Source organism: Leptodactylus fuscus, chromosome 3 (genome assembly GCF_031893055.1).
Source record: "Leptodactylus fuscus isolate aLepFus1 chromosome 3, aLepFus1.hap2, whole genome shotgun sequence".
Lineage (NCBI taxonomy): Eukaryota > Metazoa > Chordata > Amphibia > Anura > Leptodactylidae > Leptodactylus > Leptodactylus fuscus.
In genome coordinates this window covers 38,801,007-38,824,414 of record NC_134267.1, presented here as the reverse complement: position 1 = coordinate 38,824,414, position 23,408 = coordinate 38,801,007, and the positions used below count along the sequence as shown (strand labels likewise).

The window sequence follows — 23,408 nt, the reverse complement described above, 5'->3', positions numbered from 1 at the left end:
GTAGGAATTGTTTCATTGTGACACATAGGTCTGTCACAATTCACACCACACACTGTGGCTATTGACAGTAGTATACAGATCTGTTCACACTTATACATTTATGGTCTGGGGACTGCTAATTTACTAACCTGTCCTGGGTTATTGCAGCTATCGGACCCAGGTAGTGATGAAGTTGGAGGTGCTTCAGATCACATGACTGGGACATGACGTGATGGCCAGAACCCCGGGGTCCATCAGTTTCAATAATCAGGAACAAGTAAGTAAATTAACAGTCCCCAGACAATCTCTCTAAGGACTTCAAATTTTCTGTAACTAAAAACCCTCAATAAATTGCCACAACATGCTACCACTAGAGATGAGCGAACACTGTTCGGAACAGCCGTTCCGAACAGCACGCTCACAGCACGCTACAATAGAAATGAATGGAAGCGGCCGGCACACGGGGGGTTAAGTGGCCGACCGCCGGCAAAGTCTGCGTGCCAGGTGCTTCCATTCATTTCTATGGGAGCGTGCTGTTCGGATCGGTTGATCCGAACAGTGTTCGCTCATCTCTAGCTACCACCCAATGCTGCAAGCCACAGTAGAGCCGCACACATAGCTGGCAACAAAAATCTGGGACATTGTACTCAATCAGCCCAATTTTTTGCCTAGGAAACAACCATAAACTACTGACTTCGGGTCTAATTATGCCCAAGCGCTCTTGAATCGGGCCATTTTCTCCCTCGCGCTTATTTCCAGGAATTGCTGTCAGCTATTTAATCACTATGTGGCAAGTTTATATTACATATTGGCTAGACAACCTGTGACAAGAGTATTGCATTGTCTTTTTGGAGTTGGTCACCTAGCACCACAGATCTCAGGATTTCTCAAGCTAAGAGGAAAGGAAAAGAAGAGAAGAAGGAAACATTTGTATCCAAGAGACTATGGGAGAAAAGTGCTTATGTGCAGGTGGGTGACCAGTTCAACAAAGACAACATGGCGGATGATTGCAATTATGTATCTTCTGTTACTTTTAGAGAAGCAACAGTATTACAAAGGATAGTAAGTAAATGCTCATGTACCCTGCTGAAAAATCCAGATTGTGCCCCCTGTGTAACTTCTCACAAGCATCAGCTGCACCCCATCTGCACCCCAATGAATGGGCCTAGTCGGGAGTGTCTTCAGGCCGAATCACGAGGCGACTCAGACTGAAGAATGATCACCTCCCTTCTTTTTTCCGGGAGCCAGAAAAAATGGCTCCTGGAAAAAACTCCTGAGAGGCCTCAAAATCCTGACCAAAAAACTCTGTGTGAACTTACCCTTAAAGGTGATCTATTGGCCCCCTGACTTCTGGGTCTGGCAGCAGCTGCGACCCCTATAGTAAAGCCAGTGGTACTACATTAGTAAAGTGAAAAATTCCCTAGAATAGGAGAAATATCGTTGAACTCATGTAAGATTTATTCATTGGCAAATATCATTACCCAGAGTTCCAGTCTAGCAGCCATAGCCTCCTTCTTCTCCTGCCACTTTAGAAACTGTAGAAAACAGTTCATCATTTTTTCCTGCACCTTGCACAACCCCCTGATCCATCTATCAAAGTCAATAGTGCCACACATAGCCCCAGTCTCACAAGTCCATTATGTGGGGGCAACCTTTGATTCTGTTCTATCCTTTGAGTCTCATATCCATGCCCACAAAACTTCTACTGCCTCCAACTCAAAAACATTGATTGATTCTGCTCCTTCCTTCCTCTTGAAATTACCATTACCAATTACTCCTTTCCCATCTGTATATTTGTAACCTAATCTCCCGCTACCTACCCACACATAACCTTCAATCCTCCAAAGACCTCCTACTCCGCTCTTATCTGCTCTTCCCACAACCACCTCCAAGACTTCTACCATGTTATTCCTATACTCTGGAACTTGCCACCATGAGACTGACCCCCGTAATCACAAGCCTCAAGAGGACCCTGAAGACTCACCTCTTCAGGAAGGTGTACAACCTTCAATAACACTACTGTCACCACACCACCATCTGAACAGCCTCTACCCTCACCTACTGTCTCTAGCTTCACATGTGGGCAGGGACCTCTACACCACTGTGCCAGCTGGTCACTGTTAGTATAGTACTTGTTTTTGTGTATTGTATGTAAACCCTCTAATGTACAGTTCCATGAAATAAATATAATAATGTCCAGCTCTATGGAATGAATATAATAATGTACAGCACCATGGAATTAATATAATAATGTAAAGCACCATAGAATTAATATAATAATGTACAGAGCACCATGGGAGTAATATAATAATGTACAGCACCATGGAATTAATATATTGTACAGCACCATGGAATTAATATAATATTGTACAGACCATGGAATTAATATAATAATGTACAGCACCATGGAATTAATATAATATTGTACAGACCATGGAATTAAGATAATATTGTACAGCACCACGGAATGAATATAATAATGTAGAGCTCTATAGAATGAATATAATAATGTATAGAACCATGGAACTAATATAATAATGTACAGCACCATGGAATTAATATAATATTGTACAGCACCATGGAATTAATATAATAATGTACAGCTCCATGGAATTAATATAATAATGTATAGCACCATGGAATGAATATAATAATGTAAAGTACCATGGAATTACTATAATATTGTACAGAACCATGGAATTAATATAATAATGTACAGCACCGTGGAATGAATATAATAATGTACCGTACAATAGAATGAATATAATGTGCGCACAATGGAATAAATATAATAATGTACAACACCATGGAATGAATATAATGTACAGCACCATGGAATGAATATAATAATATCCAGCACCATGGAATTAATATAATAATATCCAGCACCATGGAATTAATGGTGCTCTAAAAATAAATGAATAGTAATGTTATATATCACCCAATTCACCAAAGCTCCCAAACAATATAGTTTACTAATAATTGAGACCAAATATATTGTAAAAGAAAATCTTGACTTTAATCAAAAGTGGAGCGTTCATTTCCGAGATGAGTCTTCACGTATTTACTGCCATTGGGTCATTTCCAGAACTGACAGATACGCACGGCAATTGATAGGAAACTTGCAAGTGAGAGAAAGACCGGGCTAAAAATAAACCGCACAGCAAAGGGTAGGAGCTGGAAATAATGCACACATAATGGAGTCATTTTACCCATTCATCCGCTAATCACAAAGCTTGTGCTTCCATGGCTTCAGAATTAATAAATCTATGGTACAGCGTAAACTATCTAGGAATCCACAATTATCTCTAAACTACGACACTGATCTCATGTCGATTATTTAAAGAAGTAAAAAAAAAAAAAATCAATGATATGACCCTTATTGGTGATAGCAGGTGTCAGACACCCACAATCCTGATGATGAGGGGGCCACAGCGCTGAATTAGTGCCGAGCCACCTTATAAAAGGAGTTTGTCACCATAACCCAGCATATCAATCCAACCCCACAGATTAGGGTAGGATTACCTCAATCCTATGGAGTGTTCCCCTTGGTGCCTGTGTTTCTGAGATATCACTTTTTGTTAATATGTCAATGAATTCTTTGGAGTGACGAGAATGTTGCTGCTTACATCTTTGGAGAAATGGCCAGTGAATCAGAAGTGGCGCTGACTTCGATCTGCTAATCTGTGGAGTGTTGGATCCCCACCAATGAGATATGGGTAACCTATCCCAAGGATAGGTCATCAATATGTAAGTCCTAAAAATCCCTTTCACTACACACTATGTATATGTAGGTGATCTGCAAAGGAAAACCAAAATATAATAAAGATATGTGTTTTATGATACATGTAGAAACCTACATTAAGAATGTCTTTTCTAGTTCTGAAGCCGTGCTCTAGCGCCACCATACGGAAGGTAGCTCCCTATAGATCAATGCATGGTTTAAAAAATATAAAATAAAATAAATAATTGCATATTTTGGGAATAATAACCAAGCCAACCTATCCCCTTAGAAAGTTCACATTCTCAGGCAGCTGTTTTGACATGTCACCTCTAATCCATGTACAGCAGGGTAATGGATAGCCGAGTGAGCGGTATAAGATTTATCTGCATATTCCTTACCCTGAATTCCTAGCATTGCCAATAGGTCCCTGTGCCGTCTTACCCTAATGAGACATAGTACAACTTCCGGTTCCAGTCCTGCCAAATATTACAAACCAGAAAAAATGCCAAAAAAATAAATAAAATACAACTGTGCTCATTAATAAATAAATTTTATTTTGCATTGAAATAAATATGAATCAAGTGGCTGCAAAACACAAATCTATCTAGGCCTAGAATTGACATGCAAGTTCATTCAACAAGCAACACAAATTTATTGTCATCCATTTTTTTTTTTTTTTTTTGACATAAAAAAATTATAGACAGCAGCACAAGTGTATTGAGTCAAACACATCCTACAACATTATTACAATGAAAATAGTAGGTCAGTTTGGAAAAATACCCGCTTAAAATGTTGACATTTCCTGCCAACTGGGACAGTAAATAACTGGGATTCCAAAAAATGAGACTATAAATCAAATAAATAAATCAGAATAAATAAAAATCGCATTAAGTAAAACATTAATTCAATGAATAACTGTAAAAAAAACCAAAAAAACCCCAAATAAATACAAAATAAATACAAAATAAATATAAAAACGCTCCTCATAGCTATATAAGTTATTAAAATTGGGGCAAGGGAAAAGTGGAGGAATTTACTATTGGTAACCAATCAGATTTCAGATGATTTTTGGAGACTCAGGGACAGTTCACACGGAGTACTTGGCGAGGATTTTAACACTGAATCCGCATCAGAATCCACATCAACATAGAGTTCAATGTATTCCGCTAGCGGATTTTTTCCGCTATTGAAAAAAAAAAGCGACATGACCTTTCTTCAGGCGGATTCCACCTAAAGAAACCAACGGGAGCCAATGGAAGGCGGAAGAAAACGCTAATGGTTTTTGATGCTGTTTTTGCAAAAACTGCGTCAAAAACTGCTAGCGGTTTTTTCAAGGTCCATACACTGTGCTGGAGGAAACAAAACAAAAACTAAAAACACCTCTAAAACTGCTTCAAAAACAGTTTTCTAATTCAGGGGCCACATGGTGGCTCAGTGGTTAACACTACAGCCTTGCAGCGCTGGAGTCCTGGTGCTCTAATCCCGCCAACAGCAAAAAACCGATCAGCAAGGAGTTTGTATGTTCTCCCCATGTTTGCATGGATTTCCATCCCATATTCCAAAAACATACTGATAGGGAAAAATGTACATGTGGGGCTCACAATCTACATTAAAAACAAAAAACATTTCCTAATTCCAGAAACAGATTTTTTTCCTGTCCAATATCCTTGACAAAAAACTCTGCATGCATTGACCATTAGGGTTAGTTCACACGTAGTTAGGTGTCAAGAAATTTGGTCAGGAAAAAATCCACTTCAGGAATTAGGAATTAGCGTTTTTTCACATGAGGCGTATTTTGGAGTGTCTTTAGTTTTGGGTTTTTTACTCCAGCACAGTGTATGGACATTGAGAAAACCGCTAGGGGTTTTTGAAGCGTTTGTTGCCAAAAACCGTGTCCAAAACCACATCAAAAACTGCTAGTGGTTTTTCCACCTCCCATTGACTCCTGTTGGTTTTTGCAGGTGGAATCCGCCTAAAGAAAGGTCACGTTGCTTCTTTTTTCCACTAGTGGAAAAAAAACGGTAGCGGTTTACATAGGATCCTGCGTCAGCGGATTCCGCGGCAAAATCCACGCCATTTTGTCCCGTGTCAACTAGCCCTTCGTTTTCAATGACAGCTCTGTACTGGATTTTATTTGTTAAATGTTATATAATGTGAAATAACCCCCCGCTATTTGTCATATATGGACCCTATAAATATTTATATTTATGAATATTTTACATATTTGTGAAATTACCATGTCTTAAATATTTTTGCAAAATTTTTGAGTAAATACTGATTTTTTTCCCTAGTTATTTCAGAATTTTTTTCTTTTTTTTTTTTTTTTTTTGGGGGGGGGGGGTAACACTGAGTAATGATAATGGTAGGGCCTTAAATATTTGCAAACCACTCTAGTCTTCAGATGCAAGCAAAATAGACAGTCGACACTGAAACGGAGGTGTGGGCATTTCCAAAAGGATTATAAAAGTAGGAATTTTTTATTTTTATTTTTTTGAAAATGTTTGGTAAATTACACCTGGTTTTTGGAACTGGCACAATGTTTACAGAACATCAAAAAACTGCAAATTATCAAAAGTATTATACAGAAAATTACAAATTCATTTCAAAATACGTTACACTCCTACTGTTGAAAAAAAGTGCATTTTACCTCAAAGAAGGATTTTACATTGTTCAAATAAATGACACTAAATTCCCTTTGTTTCAAATAAGCTTCGGGGAGGGGGGGAGGGGATGATGTCGGGACTTATATCTAAATTCACGTCAAAAGAAACTTTGTAAAAAGTCTGCATTGTCAATCAATTAAAAAGAAAAAAAAAACAAAGAAACCAAAGCAAAAAAGAGTGAAAAGTGAGGTTTGTGTTTCAGCGCACCCCAGCGTTTCATCTTGTAGTCACTGTACAGAAATATAGGCAGTTATGATTTTTTAGCTGCTTCGGTTTTGCATTTCTTGTGTTTGTTGGTGTTGGTTTTCTCGTCTTCCTCCTTGGCCCTGCCCCGAGAAGCAGGAGCCTAATGATGTCTGTATTGCCTCATTAGTGGTATAATACACGACTGGGGTCCTGAGAGGTTCAAGAATGGATGTCTTAATAGGTCTTGTGCTGTTGCTCTCTGCGATGGTTCCCTCACTAACATCAAGTCTAGGAAGCCACGTAGCACTGAAGAAACCTATGAATAAGAATTAGAGACATGCTGAGACTGGAAATTTAGGACATTTAACAGCAGGGACACTATGGAAGGTGTTCGAGAAGGAAGAAAGTTGTAAAAAGAGAAAATATCATGTTATTTTGTTTATTTTTGATTTAAAGGGAATCTGACACCAGAACCAGCATATCACCCCAGCACTGCAGATAGGTAGAGCTGGGTTACTGGTTCTGGTGACACTAACCTATCTATCTGCAGGGCTGGGGTGATATGCTGGTTCTGGTGACAGTAACCTATCTATCTGCAGGGCTGGGGTGATATGCTGGTTCTGGTGACACTAACCTATCTATCTGCAGGGCTGGGGTGATATGCTGGTTCTGGTGACACTAACCTATCTATCTGCAGGGGTGGGGTGATATGCTGGTTCTGGTGACACTATCCTATCTATCTGTGGGGATGGGGTGATATGCTGGTTCTGGTGACACTAACCTATCTATCTGCAGGGCTGGGGTGATATGCTGGTTCTGGTGACACTAACCTATCTATCTGCAGGGCTGGGGAGATATGCTGGTTCTGGTGACACTAACCTATCTATCTGCAGGGGTGGGGTGATATGCTGGTTCTGGTGACACTAACCTATCTATCTGCAGGGCTGGGGTGATATGCTGGTTCTGGTGACACTAACCTATCTATCTGCAGGGCTGGGGTGATATGCTGGTTCTGGTGAGACTAACCTATCTATCTGCAGGGCTGGGGTGATATGCTGGTTCTGGTGACACTAACCTATCTATCTGCAGGGCTGGGGTGATATGCTGGTTCTGGTGACACTAACCTATCTATCTGCAGGGCTGGGGTGATATGCTGGTTCTGGTGAGACTAACCTATCTAACTGTAGGGCTGGGATGATATGCTGGTTCTGGTGACACTAACCTATCTATCTGCAGGGCTGGGGTGATATGCTGGTTCTGGTGACAGTAACCTATCTATCTGCAGGGCTGGGGTGACATGCTGGGTTCTGGTAACAGACTCCTCAGAGTCCAGAGTTCTCTTCGGCCTCTCCCAGCCTCTGTCTGATGTCACACGTCTCAGCTACACCACTGATGCCTATTAATGGTCCTCAGCTAGGATGCCCAATAAAGATGAGTATAACTAGCATTTACTGAGAAGGAAATCCCACATGTCATTTAATCCTGATGAATTCCTGATCTATCTATATGGGAATAAAGAGGAATGTCTGGTTTGAGAATTATTTCATTCCCTATGTTGCCTTGCAACACTGTCCTGGGTACATGTGATTTAGAGAATTTCCTTTTGATACTCTGCTTTCTTCCTGCACACTCCATGCACATACTGATAGGTTAATATGGTATTTAGATCATGAGCCTTATTGGGGACAGAGACCAGTGTCAATGATGACGTTTTATGGACAGCGCTGCTGAATATGTTGGCATTAAATAAAGGAGTCAAATAAATAAAAGTAAAAAAACTTGTATAAGTAAAGGGTCTGCGCCTTACATAGGTAGATGTGAATAATATTACCTGATGAACATCTTTTACTCTTGGTGGTAAATTATCTCGTATCCGGCGCATTGCCTGCAATGGCGGTTCATTGAAGTAAGGAGGTTCTCCATCAATCATCTCTATCACCATGATTCCAAGTGACCAGATATCCACCTAGAAAAAGGACGGCATTCAATACAAGGTCATTGATATCCTTGGTCTTTAGGCTTGAGACAGTAGTTTATTTTTCGGAAAGACTTCCACTATTTCCTGGTCAAAAAACTTTAGGATACTACTTTAGGATGGAAAGAAATGGAATAAAAATTGAAGATTAATATTTAACCATTGACTACAAAGTTTGCATATGACCGAGTGTGCAGGCTAAGGCTTGCCCAATAGGGCTCCATTCCATTCCGATGACTATAGAGCAGGTCCTAGCCTTCTCCATGACATCGAAACAGAACCCTGCATGAGCTACTGAACAACCACGTGAAAACTTCCCTATGCACCCTATAACCGAGACCCCAGGTGAGACAGAGTGCTTATGGTAATGCTGTACGCCCTTGTACTGGTCCGGTACGCCCTTGTACTGGTCTGTATGCCCTTGTACTGGTCTGGTATGCCCTTGTACTGGTCTGGTATGCCCTTGTACTGGTCTGTATGCCCTTGTACTAGTCTGGTATGCCCTTGTACTGGTCTTCCCTATGCGCCCTATAACTGAGACCCCAGGTGACACAGAGTGCTTATGGTAATACGGTATGCCCTTGTACTGGTCTGCGCTACACATTGTTATTGTCCGGACCTATTAAGGCCTTGGTCCCAATTTCCCTAAAGCCAACTAGCGCTAGGTTCACACTAGCATTCGGGTCTCCGTTCTTCAGGTCTGCTCGGGGACCCAAAAAACACCCAAAACCAGCAGAGGGAAAAGGATTGCAGGTTTTTCTCCCCACTTATTTTAAGTGAATGGGGGACAGAGTTCCTGAACACTAGTGTGACTGCAGCCTATGTACCATACAAGAGCACCATATAAAGAAAGGAAATTTATGGTCCTACTATATTTCCACACAGCAGTGAATACGGGGACATGTATGTCTAAATGAATCTGACCGAACAGCATTGCCAGGGGTTGCCCACCATATTAGCAGTCCTTAGAGAATGTAGTATCTAACCCGACCTTCTGTACATATCATACCTACTGTACATCACTCCTATAGTAATTCTGCACCTTACTCAGTTGTGTCTTATAACAGTATATTCACCAACCTTACCTCAGTTCCATATGGGAGTCTTGATATAACCTCTGGAGCCATCCAGTATGGAGTTCCTACAAGAGATTTTCTTTTGGGAACCTCCTTTGACACTTGTGCACAGAATCCAAAATCAGAAAGCTTTATCTGCAAATACAGAGGATATAAACCATTACTGTAGTAGCTTGTTATTTCCAGCTTGGCGGCATGATACCGCCATTATAACTGTCTAACTAACCGCTAAAATTAATAGCCATGGCACAATTGCTTACCCTGCCATCACTGGTCAGCAGGATGGAGTCGCTTTTGATATCCCTGTGAATTACTCCCTGATTATGCAGGTAGGACAAGGCCTTCAGGACAGAGAAACACACTGTGGCTATTTGTTCCTCATTCATCCTGGAAGAGAAGATGTCAGTGTGAATAATGAGCAATAGATGGAAGTAGTGACAACCAATGTCACTTACAGTGTAACTAAACTTTCAGACAACTTATGACAATATTTGTGTCATTAATACATTTTGTAATATTAACAGATTTTAGCTCCTTTCTGTGAAACCCTGTATCTCTGTATTCCTCCCATCGCTCCTGTATTGAGAGCTGTTCCTGCCTCTCACTGAATGTTACTGTGTATGGAGTACGGGATGTGTAATACATGAAGAAAATGAGGGGAGGGTCACTGCAAACAGTTATATCTCCGAGATTGTAAAACATATAATCTTGCTTTTGGTGTCATATTATATATATTATATATTTAGCCACCGGATTGCGAGGGCCCTGCAACAGACACACTTGTATTTTCTGACTTATGGTTATTTAGTAGTATTTTATGGCCATTTGCTTCTATACTTTGCATACTTGGATTTTTTTTATACAGACCTTTTATCAGGTGTTATTTCATGTACTAATATAAATGTGAACGTTTGTGTGTTTGGATGTTTCTGTGTTTGTTACTCAAGCAAAAAACAACTGAAGGGATTTAGATGAAATTTGGCACATAGCTAGTTTGTTACCTCAATTAACACATAGGCTACTCTTTATCCCAGTAAATGTCATGGCTTCACGACTGTTATGAATTTATGTTCACATACTATATTACACTGCTCTTGCAGCAGCTTATCTCAGGTTCTGATAAAGCCAGGTCTGTTATCTCTCTATGTAAACAGTCAGCTAATCCTCAGTCCATTATGTACATGCATTTGCATATTATCTGATCTGCTCCAGGCAGTGCTGACACACTGGATGGGAAAACACTTTAATCCAAATTGGCAGTTTGCTACTTTTAAACATGATGGGAAAAAAAAAATCTAATTTTCTCATTATATGGCGTCCAAACGAGCTGCTGAGATGCCGGAACAATCATGGGCATGGCACAAGGAAGGAGTTTAGCGGTTGGCCAGCTTGATAGCTGCCGAAACGCAGGAGCAGGTGGATAATCAACGCCAACAACAAGCTCATTATATGGCTTTCCAGCGAGCTGCTGAGATGCCGGAACAATCATGAGCACACTGCGAGGAGTGAGTTCAGCGGCAGGCCAGCTTGACAGCTGCCGAAACGCTGGAGCAGAAGGATCATCAACGCTAACAACACGCTCATTATATGGCGTCCCAGCGAGCTGCTGAGATACCCAAACAATCACAGGCACGGCATGAGAAACAAGTTCAGCAGCAGGACAGCTTAAGAGCTGCCGAAACGTCAGAGCAGGCGAACATTCGACGGCAGCAATTTGCTGAATATAGGTGAATCATCGCCGCCAACAACATGTAGACGAATTTGTGGGCATAGACTAGTATTCTATAATTTCATAGTGCGTTATGGATATGTTTTAGACCATTGTTAGACCTTTATTTGACCCTCTGTCTGCATTACTGATGTGGATATTACTTGATAAGGAGTTGTGAGAGCCGGCGTTGTGATGTTTTTATTACATGATTTTTTTCCTCTGTGGATACCGGAGACATTACCGCAGCTTTTGACCCCTTATTCTGTTGTTGGGTGAGTACGAGCAGTCTCTTTTTCACTTTATTATATTGTTTTATCTGCTGTAATGTTTTCACCTTCAGGACTTTACTATCTCGATTGTTATTAGCTTGGGAGTGGGAACAGCAATTTATCAATGTCGGGGAGAATGGGAGATCATTTGCATTTTGTCTGTGACTTCTCTGCCTGTGGGTAATGGTAAGTTAGCAGATCTTCTGAAATGTACGCTTTGTTGCTGGCCTTTGTGACCTTAGATGGGATTTTATCTTACTTTGTCCCAAAATGAGGAACATGCTGTATAATTGGGATATAAAGATGCACATAAAAAGTGGGTCCTCTCCTCTGCAGTGTCCCAAAAGATTAATGTGGCCTACAACATAGAACTACCGTATACTGCAGCATTCAAGCTCCCTATATCAGTATATACACATATAACCCCTTTGAGTTGTTTTTATCAGAAAGTTTTGGGTAGAGCTGGAGTCAATTTTGGGTGGAGTTGGGAGGCAGTTTTAGGTAGAGCTATAGTCAGTTTTGGGTGGAGTTGGAGTCAGTTTTGGGTGAAGTTGGAGAAAGTTTTGGGTAGAGTTGGAGTAAATTTTGGGTAGAGTTGTAGTCAGTTTTGGGTGGAGTTGAGGTCAGTTTTGGGTAGACCTAGACTCAGCTTTGAGTGGAGTTGAGGTCAGTTTTAAGTTAAGTTGGAGTCAGTTTTGAGTGGAATTGGGGTCAGTTTTGAGTTAAGTTGAAGTCAGTTTTGAATGGAGTAGGAGTAAGTTTTGGGTGAATTTAGAGTCAGTTTAGGGTAGAATTGGAGCCAGTTTTGGACAGAGTTGGAGTTGATTATGAGTGAAGTTGGAGCCAGTTTTAGGTAGAGTTGGAGTTAGTTTTGGGTAGATTTTGAGTTACTTTTGAGTGGAGTTGGAGTCAGTTTTAAGTGGATTTGGAGCCAGTCTTGGGTACAGTTGGAGTCCGTTTTTGGTAGAGTTGGAGTCAGTTTTACATTTTATATTTACTTACACAGGAACTCAATAGCGAGATTTTTACTGAATTAGAAGCTTTACTGCATTTGCCTGACAATGACTGTCAGCCATTTATAAAGGAGTTGGAGCAGAAGTTATAATTGGACAACTCCTTTAAGCTGGTCATTCACATGAGTGATATATATGACCACCATAAATATCTAATGTATATGGCCATCGTAAAAATGGAGACAATCAAAATATCATCTCAAACTTAAGGTTATGTAAGTCAAAAAATAGATCCCAATTTTTGTAAAATTACATGAAAACACGTGAATAATTCCATGTCCATATGAAATATTGTTTAACTGCAATACAGAAATACAGATACAATGTAGGATAATAACAATCATACTATGGTGACATACCTTGTATGTGTGACAATGTCCGTCAGTGCTCCACCTTCTAGGAACTCCATGACTACCCACAACTCATCACCAACCAGGTAACTATTATACATGTCAACAACATTCTCATGATGGTAATCTCTCATGATCACTACCTGCAGACACAAGAAAACACATGTTAGATTCTGCTTAGAAGGCTGTGCCATGTATAAGTATTGGTAGAGGTTGCTGTTGGGATGTAGCAGAGTTAACCTGAACTTCTGCAATCGGCTAAACTGCTGTAAAAGTAATTGAGACATTTTTTTATTAATGACTTTTCATTGCTTTTGTGAACTTCTATGATAAGTTATTAGCGGTTTAGACAATTCTAGAAGTTTGGGTTAACTCTGCTACATGTGTATCTCACGGATGACAGCGGATAGGTGAAGGTGGCTGCGGTGGACAGTGGGCGATCAGCTTATCATATACAGACTTTGTTAGTAAAAAGGGATGTCCAAAGTAGACATACCCTTACAATATGGGAAGGCCTATCATCATACATGATAAAGATCGGTGTAATAATGGTGTTAGTCCTTTTGATAATTGAGGAGATATTCTACATAATACTAGGACAATAATGAACGTATTTGTTTGTGATAGGAAACTTTTCTCATTACTTGTGATACATTTTCTCAAGTGACACCTTTAGTGCCATAGTATGTTCCCCATGACCATACCCTATCAGCTACTGCTTTGGCTTAGACTATAGTGCCATATTATGTTACACATGACCGTGCCCTATCAGCTACTGCTTTGGCTGAGACTATAGTGCCATATTATGTTACACATGACCGTACCCTATCATCTACCGCTTTGGCTGAGACTATAGTGCCATATTATGTTACACATGACCATACCCTATCAGCTACTGCTTTGGCTGAGACTATAGTGCCATATTATGTTACACATGACCGTACCCTATCATCTACCGCTTTGGCTGAGACTATAGTGCCATATTATGTTACACATGACCATACCCTATCAGCTACTGCTTTGGCTGAGACTATAGTGCCATATTATGTTACACATGACCATACCCTATCAGCTACTGCTTTGGCTGAGACTATAGTGCCATATTATGTTCCCCATGACCATACCCTATCAGCTACTGCTTTGGCTGAGACTATAGTGCCATATTATGTTACACATGACCATACCCTATCAGCTACTGCTTTGGCTGAGACTATAGTGCCATATTATGTTACACATGACCATACCCTATCAGCTACTGCTTTGGCTTAGACTATAGTGCCATATTATGTTACACATGACCATACCCTATCATCTACCGCTTTGGCTGAGACTATAGTGCCATATTATGTTACACATGACCATACCCTATCAGCTACTGCTTTGGCTTAGACTATAGTGCCATATTATGTTACACATGACCGTGCCCTATCAGCTACTGCTTTGGCTGAGACTATAGTGCCATATTATGTTACACATGACCATACCGTATCAACTACTGCTTTGGCTGAGACTATAGTGCCATATTATGTTACACATGACCATACCCTATGATCTACCGCTTTGGCTGAGACTATAGCGCCATATTATGTTACACATGACCATACCCTATCATCTACCGCTTTGGCTGAGACTATAGTGCCATATTATGTTACACATGACCATACCCTATCATCTACCGCTTTGGCTGAGACTATAGCGCCATATTATGTTACACATGACCGTGACCTATCAGCTACTGCTTTGGCTGAGACTGTTGTACTTTTTTGGTATCAGGGAAGCTAATGGTATTACACAATGCTCCTTTGGTTATCAGATGCTGTAGGACTTACTATAAGCTTTAATGTATTTGATAAGCAAAGCCCACCTCCATTCTGAGCTCCTGCGGCGGATGCCATGGCTACATACTAGTGATGAGCAAGTAGTACTCGATCGAATACCTCGCCGGCATAGGAATGCGTGTAATCGGCGGAACACCAAGGGGTTAAACGCTTTGAATATTCGATGCGTTTAACCCCTTCGTGTTCGGCCGATTACATGCATTCCTATGCCGGCGAGGTATTCGATCGAATACTACTCGCTCATCGCTACTACGTAGCCCTAAGCGTCAGCCACAGACTGAGCCCAGTGCTGTGTTTTCTAGACATCTATAACTAAAAGGAAGTCTCAATACGATACAGTAAAAACGAGTTACAATAAGAGGCGTACAGTGAGGATCCCTGCAGGATATGGACCTACAGTCTATAGTCTACTGGTATATACAGGTCTATAGGTCTACAATCCAGATATGGTGCCGGGGGGTTTGCAAGGAGCTGGAATCAGCAACAGTACACATTTAGGCTCATTGTATGTCCTGCTGGATATTTAATTTATAATTGAAAACTTTAAAACTGTACTTTAATATTACCCAACTATTTGTGTATAGAATTATGTATTTATATATTTATATTGATATATTGTATTTATATGTGAGGCATTGTATTGTCAGGGCTAATACACAGGGGTTGCAGCATAACAAGGTGCTTTGTCTTTAAAACTTTGGTACACTAACCTTCAGAATACAATACAATTTAAAAAAAACAAACAAAAAACAGTGCATATATTTCACAGTATAAGAGAAATGGTAGGCTTGGGTATTCATCACTGTTATGTCCAATTAAATGGATATAAATCGTGATGATTGTAATCCCACTAACTTACAGTGCTGCTTACACACTTTCCAAATCTGTCTTTGCCATTCAGCATTGCAGCTCCACTGTTTAGAAAAATCAGTGTTTACGTCATATGCAAATGAGGTGAAAAGGGCTTTTGGGATGTCTTTGATCTTCCCCGAACTTTGTGATGCGCTGTAGATTACCTCCCTGAACTGCTGCCCAGCTCAACCCACCATCCTTTGACTGACAGCCCCCTCCCCCCAGAGAGAGCAGGGCTACAGTTAGGGGAGGTAATGTACGGCACAGAGCAAAGCCTGGGGAAGAAACGCCAAAAAAACGCCCGTGTCACCTAATTTGCATATGGCTAAAACTGTGATTTTCTCAATAATGGAGCTGCAATGCAGAATAACTAAGGTATATTTGGAAAGTGAGTAAAGAGAACTACAATGTACTGACCTTACGATTTATCCTTCTGGCAGACTCTGTTAAACAAAGGGGCAGAATGGGTAAAAAAAAAAAAAAGCATAACTAATGTCACAATTTTTCCATATCTCCTATTCCAAAACTGGCCTCTACTTCTAGCTCCTGTCTCAACACAAGAAATGCCCGCTCTATTTTTAACCCATTTTTTTCCCCTGTTAACCATTTACATCCCAGCAGAAAACATTTTAGCCTGGGACATATTTATTTGTTTATTTATTTTGCTACAGATTTTTTTGTGTTTTTTGAGCTAAAGCCCTAAGGCCCCACTTGCCGGAACCGTTGCGTTAAAGCACTACGGGAACAACCGCGGCGTGAGCGCATTGCGGTTCTTGCTACAGCACTCTGAACAGAAACTTCCTTTTTTACAATTATATCTATGGGAAAGCCGCCGGTGTTTCTGTAGATATAATTGACATGCTGCGATTTTCAAAACTGCAACGCTGCGATTTTTTCCACAAAGTGGGAATGGGATTAGCATGAATCCCATCCACTTTGCAGGTACTGTAAAATGCCGCGATTTTTACTGCGGTGTTTCCGGCCAATGGGGCCCCGGCCTAAAGCTGAGAAAAGCAGTTTTTTTTTTTTTTGTTGCAGATTTTGCTGCTGTTTTTTTTGTACCAAAGCCAGGAATGGATTTAGCAGAAGGGAGAAGTATAAGAACTTGCTAGATATCTCCCATTCCTTTTGTGGCCATTTGCTGCAGAAAATCTGCAGCAAAAAAAAGCTGCATTTCCATGGATTCAGAAGAAATCGAACCTCCATATACTTCTCTATTCCGCTAAGTCCACTTCTAGCTTTGGTTTAAAAAGAGCAAAAAAAACCCAAAATCTGTAACAAAACGCATCTTTTGTGTAACGTGTGGCCTCAGCCTCACATTTCGGTCCATCTTCAGGCTTCTGTTGCTTTTGGACTGTCATAGCTGCAGTATTTTTTAGCATGCAACACAGGCTTGGCAGACGTGATGCAAAAGGTGGGGGTGGGGGAACTGTCTTGTGCGTGTAATAAACATTTCCTACCTCATTAAAGAGCAATTCTCTTCTCTGTTGTTTCCTGAGATCCATTTTTTTCACAGCTACTTGCTTTCCTGTGTGCTTTTCCGTTGCGATACAGACAATACCTGTTGAGCCCTCTCCAATTTTAATAAAGTCATCCAGATATTCTCTGGGGTCTCCAGGACTGACCACAAGCTGCAGAGCTGCTCTAAATTGTTCATGGGACACTCTTGATGGCGGCTGATCTGAGGATGAGCCCCAGCTGGGGGGAGGGTAAACACTGGATGATGTACTTGGAGAACTAGGGTAAGAACCCGTAGACATGTAGTGGGGGCTCCCATGAAGCGGGGGCTGATGGTAAGGAGATGGCTTATGGTATACTGATGGATACTGGTAACTACTTGAGGGATAGTTGGATTTGTTTTGTGACTGAGGTAGCTTTGTAGGACCTCGAGGATATGTGTCAGATCCAGTGAGTGGAGGGCTCAAGGATACCTGTGCTCGATCATAGTCTGCCTGCAAAAAAAACGGAAAGCGTCACAAATGTGTGGTCATAGAAAATCCTACAAAAGAAGAAGATGAAAAGTATGAAAGTGGAGAAACTACAGGTATTACAGATCAGAACGGAGCCATAATGATCCTAGACAACAGGAGACAAAGAGCGAGGCCGCGGAAAGTCAATAGATGTTGTTCTATAACAGACTGATAGTTAAGCAAGCAATCATTGGGAGCTTCACGACCTCTGACAGAGAAGGCCACAAAATCCTTTGTTATTTTCCTCACTCCTCAATTTAAGAAGTAAAAAGAACAAAGGGCGAGGCCTCCCAGGAGGTGAAGTTTTGGCTGAAATTAGATCAAATATGATAAATTATTAGAAGGCTTTCAATAAATATGGTGCAAATGTCACCAACTATCACTTCTACTTTGCCTGGCCCACAAACAAAATATCCTCCCTCATCTCTGTCTACCGCCCAACCCGTGCTCTCCGCTCACTCAATGACCTAACACTTACATCCTCTATTATCAGAACCTCCCACGCTCGTATACAAGACTTCTCCCGAGCTGCACCACTTCTCTGGAATGCTCTACCCCGGACAATCAGATTAACTCCCAATTTCTACAGCTTCAAACGCAAACTAAAGACGCATCTTATCAGACAGGCCTATCAGAATTCCTAACTTAAACCCTTCCGTACTATAATTAGAATCCCCAAAATCTAACCCTCCTCTGTCCCCGCTCCCACATTACCCCACATGATATGATGTCTTTTCAGTATAACTTTATAGGTCCAAGCTCCATCCACATCTTAAAGGACACGACTGTTGACGGCTCATAAAGTCTTATGTTTGTGTAATGACAGTAACCTCTATTACAACATTGTCTGACCTCTGTATAAGCAATGCCGCCCCTGCTACCTCTTGTGTCACCCCCTCTACCTCATAGATTGTAAGCTCTTGCGAGCAGGGCCCTCAGTCCCATTGTGTGAAATGACTTTCTTTGTTATGTATCTGTCTGTATTTGAACCCTACAAATTGTACAGCGCTGTGGAATATGTTGGCGCTATATAAATAAAATTTATTATTATTATTATCATATATTAACATATGTAAATGTATGTTCACCTTGGGCTGGACCACGGCAACCCCTACCCATCGTAAGAACAGGGGTCCCATGTCAACTGTTTGAATGGAGTGGTGGTCATATAGGATAGATGATAGATAGATAGATAGATAGATAGATAGATAGATAGATAGATAGATGATAGATAGATAGATAGATAGAGAGAGGTATGATGCAGAGATATTGATAGGTGATAGATAGATAGATAGATAGATAGATAGATAGATGATAGATAGATGGATAGAATGATGGATAGATAGATGATAGATAGATAGATAGATAGATAGATAGATAGATAGATAGATATGAGGCAATGATAGATAGATGATAAATAGATAGATAGATAGATAGATAGATAGATAGATAGATAGAGATAGGAGATAGATATAGATAGACAGACAGACAGATAGACAGACAGACAGACAGACAGATAGATAGATAGATAGATAGATAGATAGATAGATGATAGATAGATAGATAGATAGATAGATGGATAGAATGATGGATAGATAGATAGATGATAGATAGATAGATATGAGGCAATGATAGATAGATGATAGATAGATAGAGATAGGAGATAGATATAGATAGATAGATAGATAGATAGATAGATAGATAGATAGATAGATAGATATAGATAGATAGATAGAGATAGGAGATAGATATAGATAGACAGACAGACAGACAGACAGACAGACAGACAGACAGACAGACAGACAGATAGATAGATAGATAGATAGATAGATAGATAGATAGATAGATAGATAGATGCAGTTCAGCTTTAACATCTGGGCTGGTAAATGTCTATACACACACATGGAAAAAATTGTTCCCCCCCTCGTTTAATGAGTGAAAACGCCACAATGGTCACAGAAATAACTTGGATCTTAGAAAAGTAATAGTAAATAAAAATTCTATGAAAATGAACAAATAAAAGTCAGACATTTATATTCGCTTCAACAGAATTTTTTTTTTTTTTTAAATAAAACCCATTAAACAGGCCTGGACAGAAATGATGGTTCCCATAACTTAATATTTTGTTGCACAATCTTTTGAGGCAATCGCTGCAATTACACGATTCCTGTAACTGTTAATGAGACTTCTGCACCTCTTAGCAGGTATTTTGGCCCCTCCTCATGAGCAAAGTGCTCCAGTTGTCTCGGGTGTGAAGGGGCCTTTTCCAGACAATATGTTTCAGCTTCTTACAAAGTTGCTCAGTAGGATTTAGGTCAGGGCTCATAGAAGGCTACTTCAGAATAGTCCCATGTATTCCTCTTAGCCATTCTTGAGTGTTTTGGTCATTATCCTGTTGCAAGAGCCATGACCTGCGACTGAGACCAAACCTTCTGACACCGGACAGCACATTTAGAATCCCTTGATAGTCTTGAGATTTCATTGTACCCTGCACAGATTCAAGACACCCTGTGCCAGATGCAGCAAAGCAGCCCCAGAACATAACAGAGCCTCCTCCATGATTCACAGTAGGGACAGTGTTCTTTTCAAGATTTGCTTCATTTTTCCATGTGTGAACATAGAGCTGATGTGCCTTAGCAAAAAGTTCGATCTTTGTCTCATCTGTCCATAGGACATTCTCCCAGAAGCTTTGTGGCTTATCAACATGTAGTTTGGTTATTATTATTTTTGTCAGATTCTGTGACCATTGTGGGTTTTTCTTTCATTAAACGAGGGGGACCAACAATTTTAACCACGTGTGTAGTGAAATGTATGTTTACCGAGGTTGGACCACTGCGATCCCCACCCATTGCAAGAACAGGGGCCCCAAGTTAACTATTTGAATGTAGTGGTGGTCATATAGGATAGATGATAGATAGATAGATAGATAGATAGATAGATAGATAGATGATAGATAGATAGATAGATAGATGATAGATAGATAGATAGATAGATAGATAGATAGATAGATAGATAGATAGATAGAACCAACAAACTGGCATTATGGCCATGTGCACAAGCTCGATGTGGCTCTTGTCGACCACAATGCTGACTAAGTACATAGCACAAGATATATTTAGAATTCTATAATGACTTGTGCCAACTTTTACAAAAACTCTCTGTGCGACTATTGAGTCTGTTGTTTGTACTATGTTGAATATAGCGTCACCGCATATAAACCTATTTATCACTGTCCCTTCCCAATCAATGTGTATAGAGGAACTAACTAAAACTGAACAGAGATTTACAATAGACGATCTCTCAATGCAAGGATTTTCTTTCTTCCTTTCTTTCCTATGGGAAGAATAATCTTGAGCCCATCTAAATTAACAGCATTGTACACTGGCATTGATAAATTGCAGGAAGAAAAGAAGCCAAATGTTCTGCAGATTCCAAGTCACAATGTTTTACATCAGATGAGTTATATTTATAACTTGTACATTGTAAATGTGGCTCTTGGGCTATTTCTGTGGCTAGTGCAATCATTGCAGATGGGGTCAGGCTGTATCTTGCCAAAAGGACAAGTGCTTTAAAGGGGATTAGAAAACCCATTCTATAGCACCCGACAAGGTCATTCTTCATGCAAAAGTTAACGAACAAGGGTTGCACGTTGCAGATCCGTATCTATTAGCCAGAACTGGGGAGGTGGTAGTCCAAACCACTTGACTCTATTTTTCCACAGTCGGACTCCTGCTCTCACTCAGACTCTTTCATAAATGGTAGCAATGGCTAGACATAGTAAAGATCCTCTAAGGCCTCATGCACATGACCGTACTTTTCTACTGCAATTGCAGATCAAAGTATGGACACCACATTCATTTCTATGGGCCCTGTGAGAAGGTGACAGGCAGAGTGCTGTAGTCCCGCTATATCGGCCGCAGGTTTCTGACATATGTGTAGTCCAGGATGGGTCTTGAATATTCCTCAGCCGCAGGTGCAGGTCATAGGCTTGTTAATGAGTCATAAAAATCTGCAGAGCCTGGGAGTGAGAGGAAGTGCCTGGGTCTGTCCTGAAACACTGAAAGTCTGGTGAGACTGTACTGTGCTACTTTGTTTTGTTTGTGTGGTTGGTAGTAAGTCACACATATCGTTCGTTTTTAACTGTGTAGTTAGTGCTCAGACGAGCAGGGTTTTGTTTTGTTTGACGCTTTTGCTTGAATTTAAGGCTGCATTTTATTTTGCTTATTTTTGTGCCTGACGTGAAGGTTTATTTTTGCTGTTTTTCCAAATAAACCTGTTTGCACCAGGCATCGTATCCTTGTCTCTGACAGGTTGGGTCCGCACCATTGCTGCTACCGAGTTACCTTCCCCACAGCCAACATTTTTGCATTCTGTGTTCACGTGCTTTTGCAGTCTTCAGGTAGCCTGAACTGCTCCAAGGCCATAAGTTTGGTCATATTCTCCCCTTGAAGCAATGTTTCTAGTGAAGAATGCCTCTACATATTCTGTATTCGAACAAAAAATTCTATGTATGTTTTTGTGAAACTGGACAGAAGAGGTCTCACAAACTTACATGGCAGCTCTAATATGGCTGTGTACAAAACCGAGCTGTAAAATACAATGAGTTCCAAGTCTGCACCTATAGTATAGTAAAGGGAGTCCAATGAATTGCTTCCCAGCACTGCCCCATCACAGCTGTGTATAGACAAATAAGGCCCTGCCCCTGAGGAACTGGCAGGCTGATTTGCATATACCCTACATAAAATGATGCATATCTTGGCATTGTCTCTTTGCTTTGTGGCTAATAGGGTATATTTCTAATACATGGCACCTTCAATGGTTTGTAAGACATTCTGGACCAAACAGTGTATCTTTAACCTGTGCCCTCAGGAGCTGTCCAGACCCAAATCAAATTTCAGGACAGGAGTGGTACTGCATGTGTTGCAGCACTGGGGGCTACTACAACAGAGGGTCTGTGCGGGGTACGAGTGTCAGACCCCAACAGATCACATCCTCTGGATACGACATCAGTATATAAAATTCAATTTGGGTCTGGACAACCCCTTTAATACATTTCCTTCTTTCAATTTTAAAATAGGTGATATTTACTCACCATCTGAGTCACTTTCCCTATGTGTAATGCTACTGCCAATGGCACCTCCATTCTTTATCCAGTGCGTGTTATACAATATCCGATGAGACTGTATTATATAATATTCTTCTTTAACGGTTACTCATCTCTGCCTACAATCGTTACAATGTGTCGGTTATGTATCTAAGGTGAATCTGACACTCGCGACTAATGTAATGCTTACAAATAATTATACTATTGAATTCATTTAATCCATCAATATCAGTAGCAGAGCACAGAGGCGTCCGGGGCATTAAACTGAGCCCTGCCATCCAGTCCTAGTATTACTACTGGCTGTCAGCCACAAGTCCCCTGATTCATGTTCGTTAGGCGAACATTAATCTGAATTTGGCAGAATAATCAAGGACCTAACTGAACTGTGAAATTGAATTCTGCAGTGGAACATCATAGGACTGTTTTATGCTAAGGCTGCAAAAAAAAAAAAAAAAAAAATGCCGCAGAATCAATTTGTCACAGAACTCCCTCCACAATACATGTTTGCAATGCTGTGCTCGGTAGGAGGGGAATGACAAAATTAGAATTACGTGAAACAAAGCAACTCCATCTAAAAACACATAGCCCACGGAGGTGAAACTGCAGCAGCGCCCTGACACTACTGGTGTGCGAGATGCCATGAAACGGAATCATCCTTTTGTTCGCGACCTCGAAATGCAGAAATAGCAGCAAATGTT

General features: G+C 40.6%; 1 protein-coding gene across 3 annotated transcripts in view; it reads right to left on the bottom strand.

Moving 5' to 3' along the window:
- Positions 1-6,041: 6,041 nt before the first annotated feature.
- Positions 6,042-23,408, bottom strand: part of PAK5 (p21 (RAC1) activated kinase 5) — a 113,885-nt gene continuing 96,518 nt past the window's right edge. For all 3 annotated transcript variants that reach the window (XM_075267415.1, XM_075267416.1, XM_075267417.1), the window contains 6 exons: positions 17,097-17,588; positions 12,956-13,089; positions 9,864-9,990; positions 9,613-9,738; positions 8,384-8,518; positions 6,042-6,868 (listed from right to left, as the gene is read on the bottom strand). In XM_075267415.1, the coding sequence (XP_075123516.1) occupies positions 6,713-6,868; positions 8,384-8,518; positions 9,613-9,738; positions 9,864-9,990; positions 12,956-13,089; positions 17,097-17,588 (1,170 nt within the window). In that variant the 3' untranslated portion in view covers positions 6,042-6,712. The remainder of the gene's footprint in view (positions 6,869-8,383; positions 8,519-9,612; positions 9,739-9,863; positions 9,991-12,955; positions 13,090-17,096; positions 17,589-23,408) is intronic.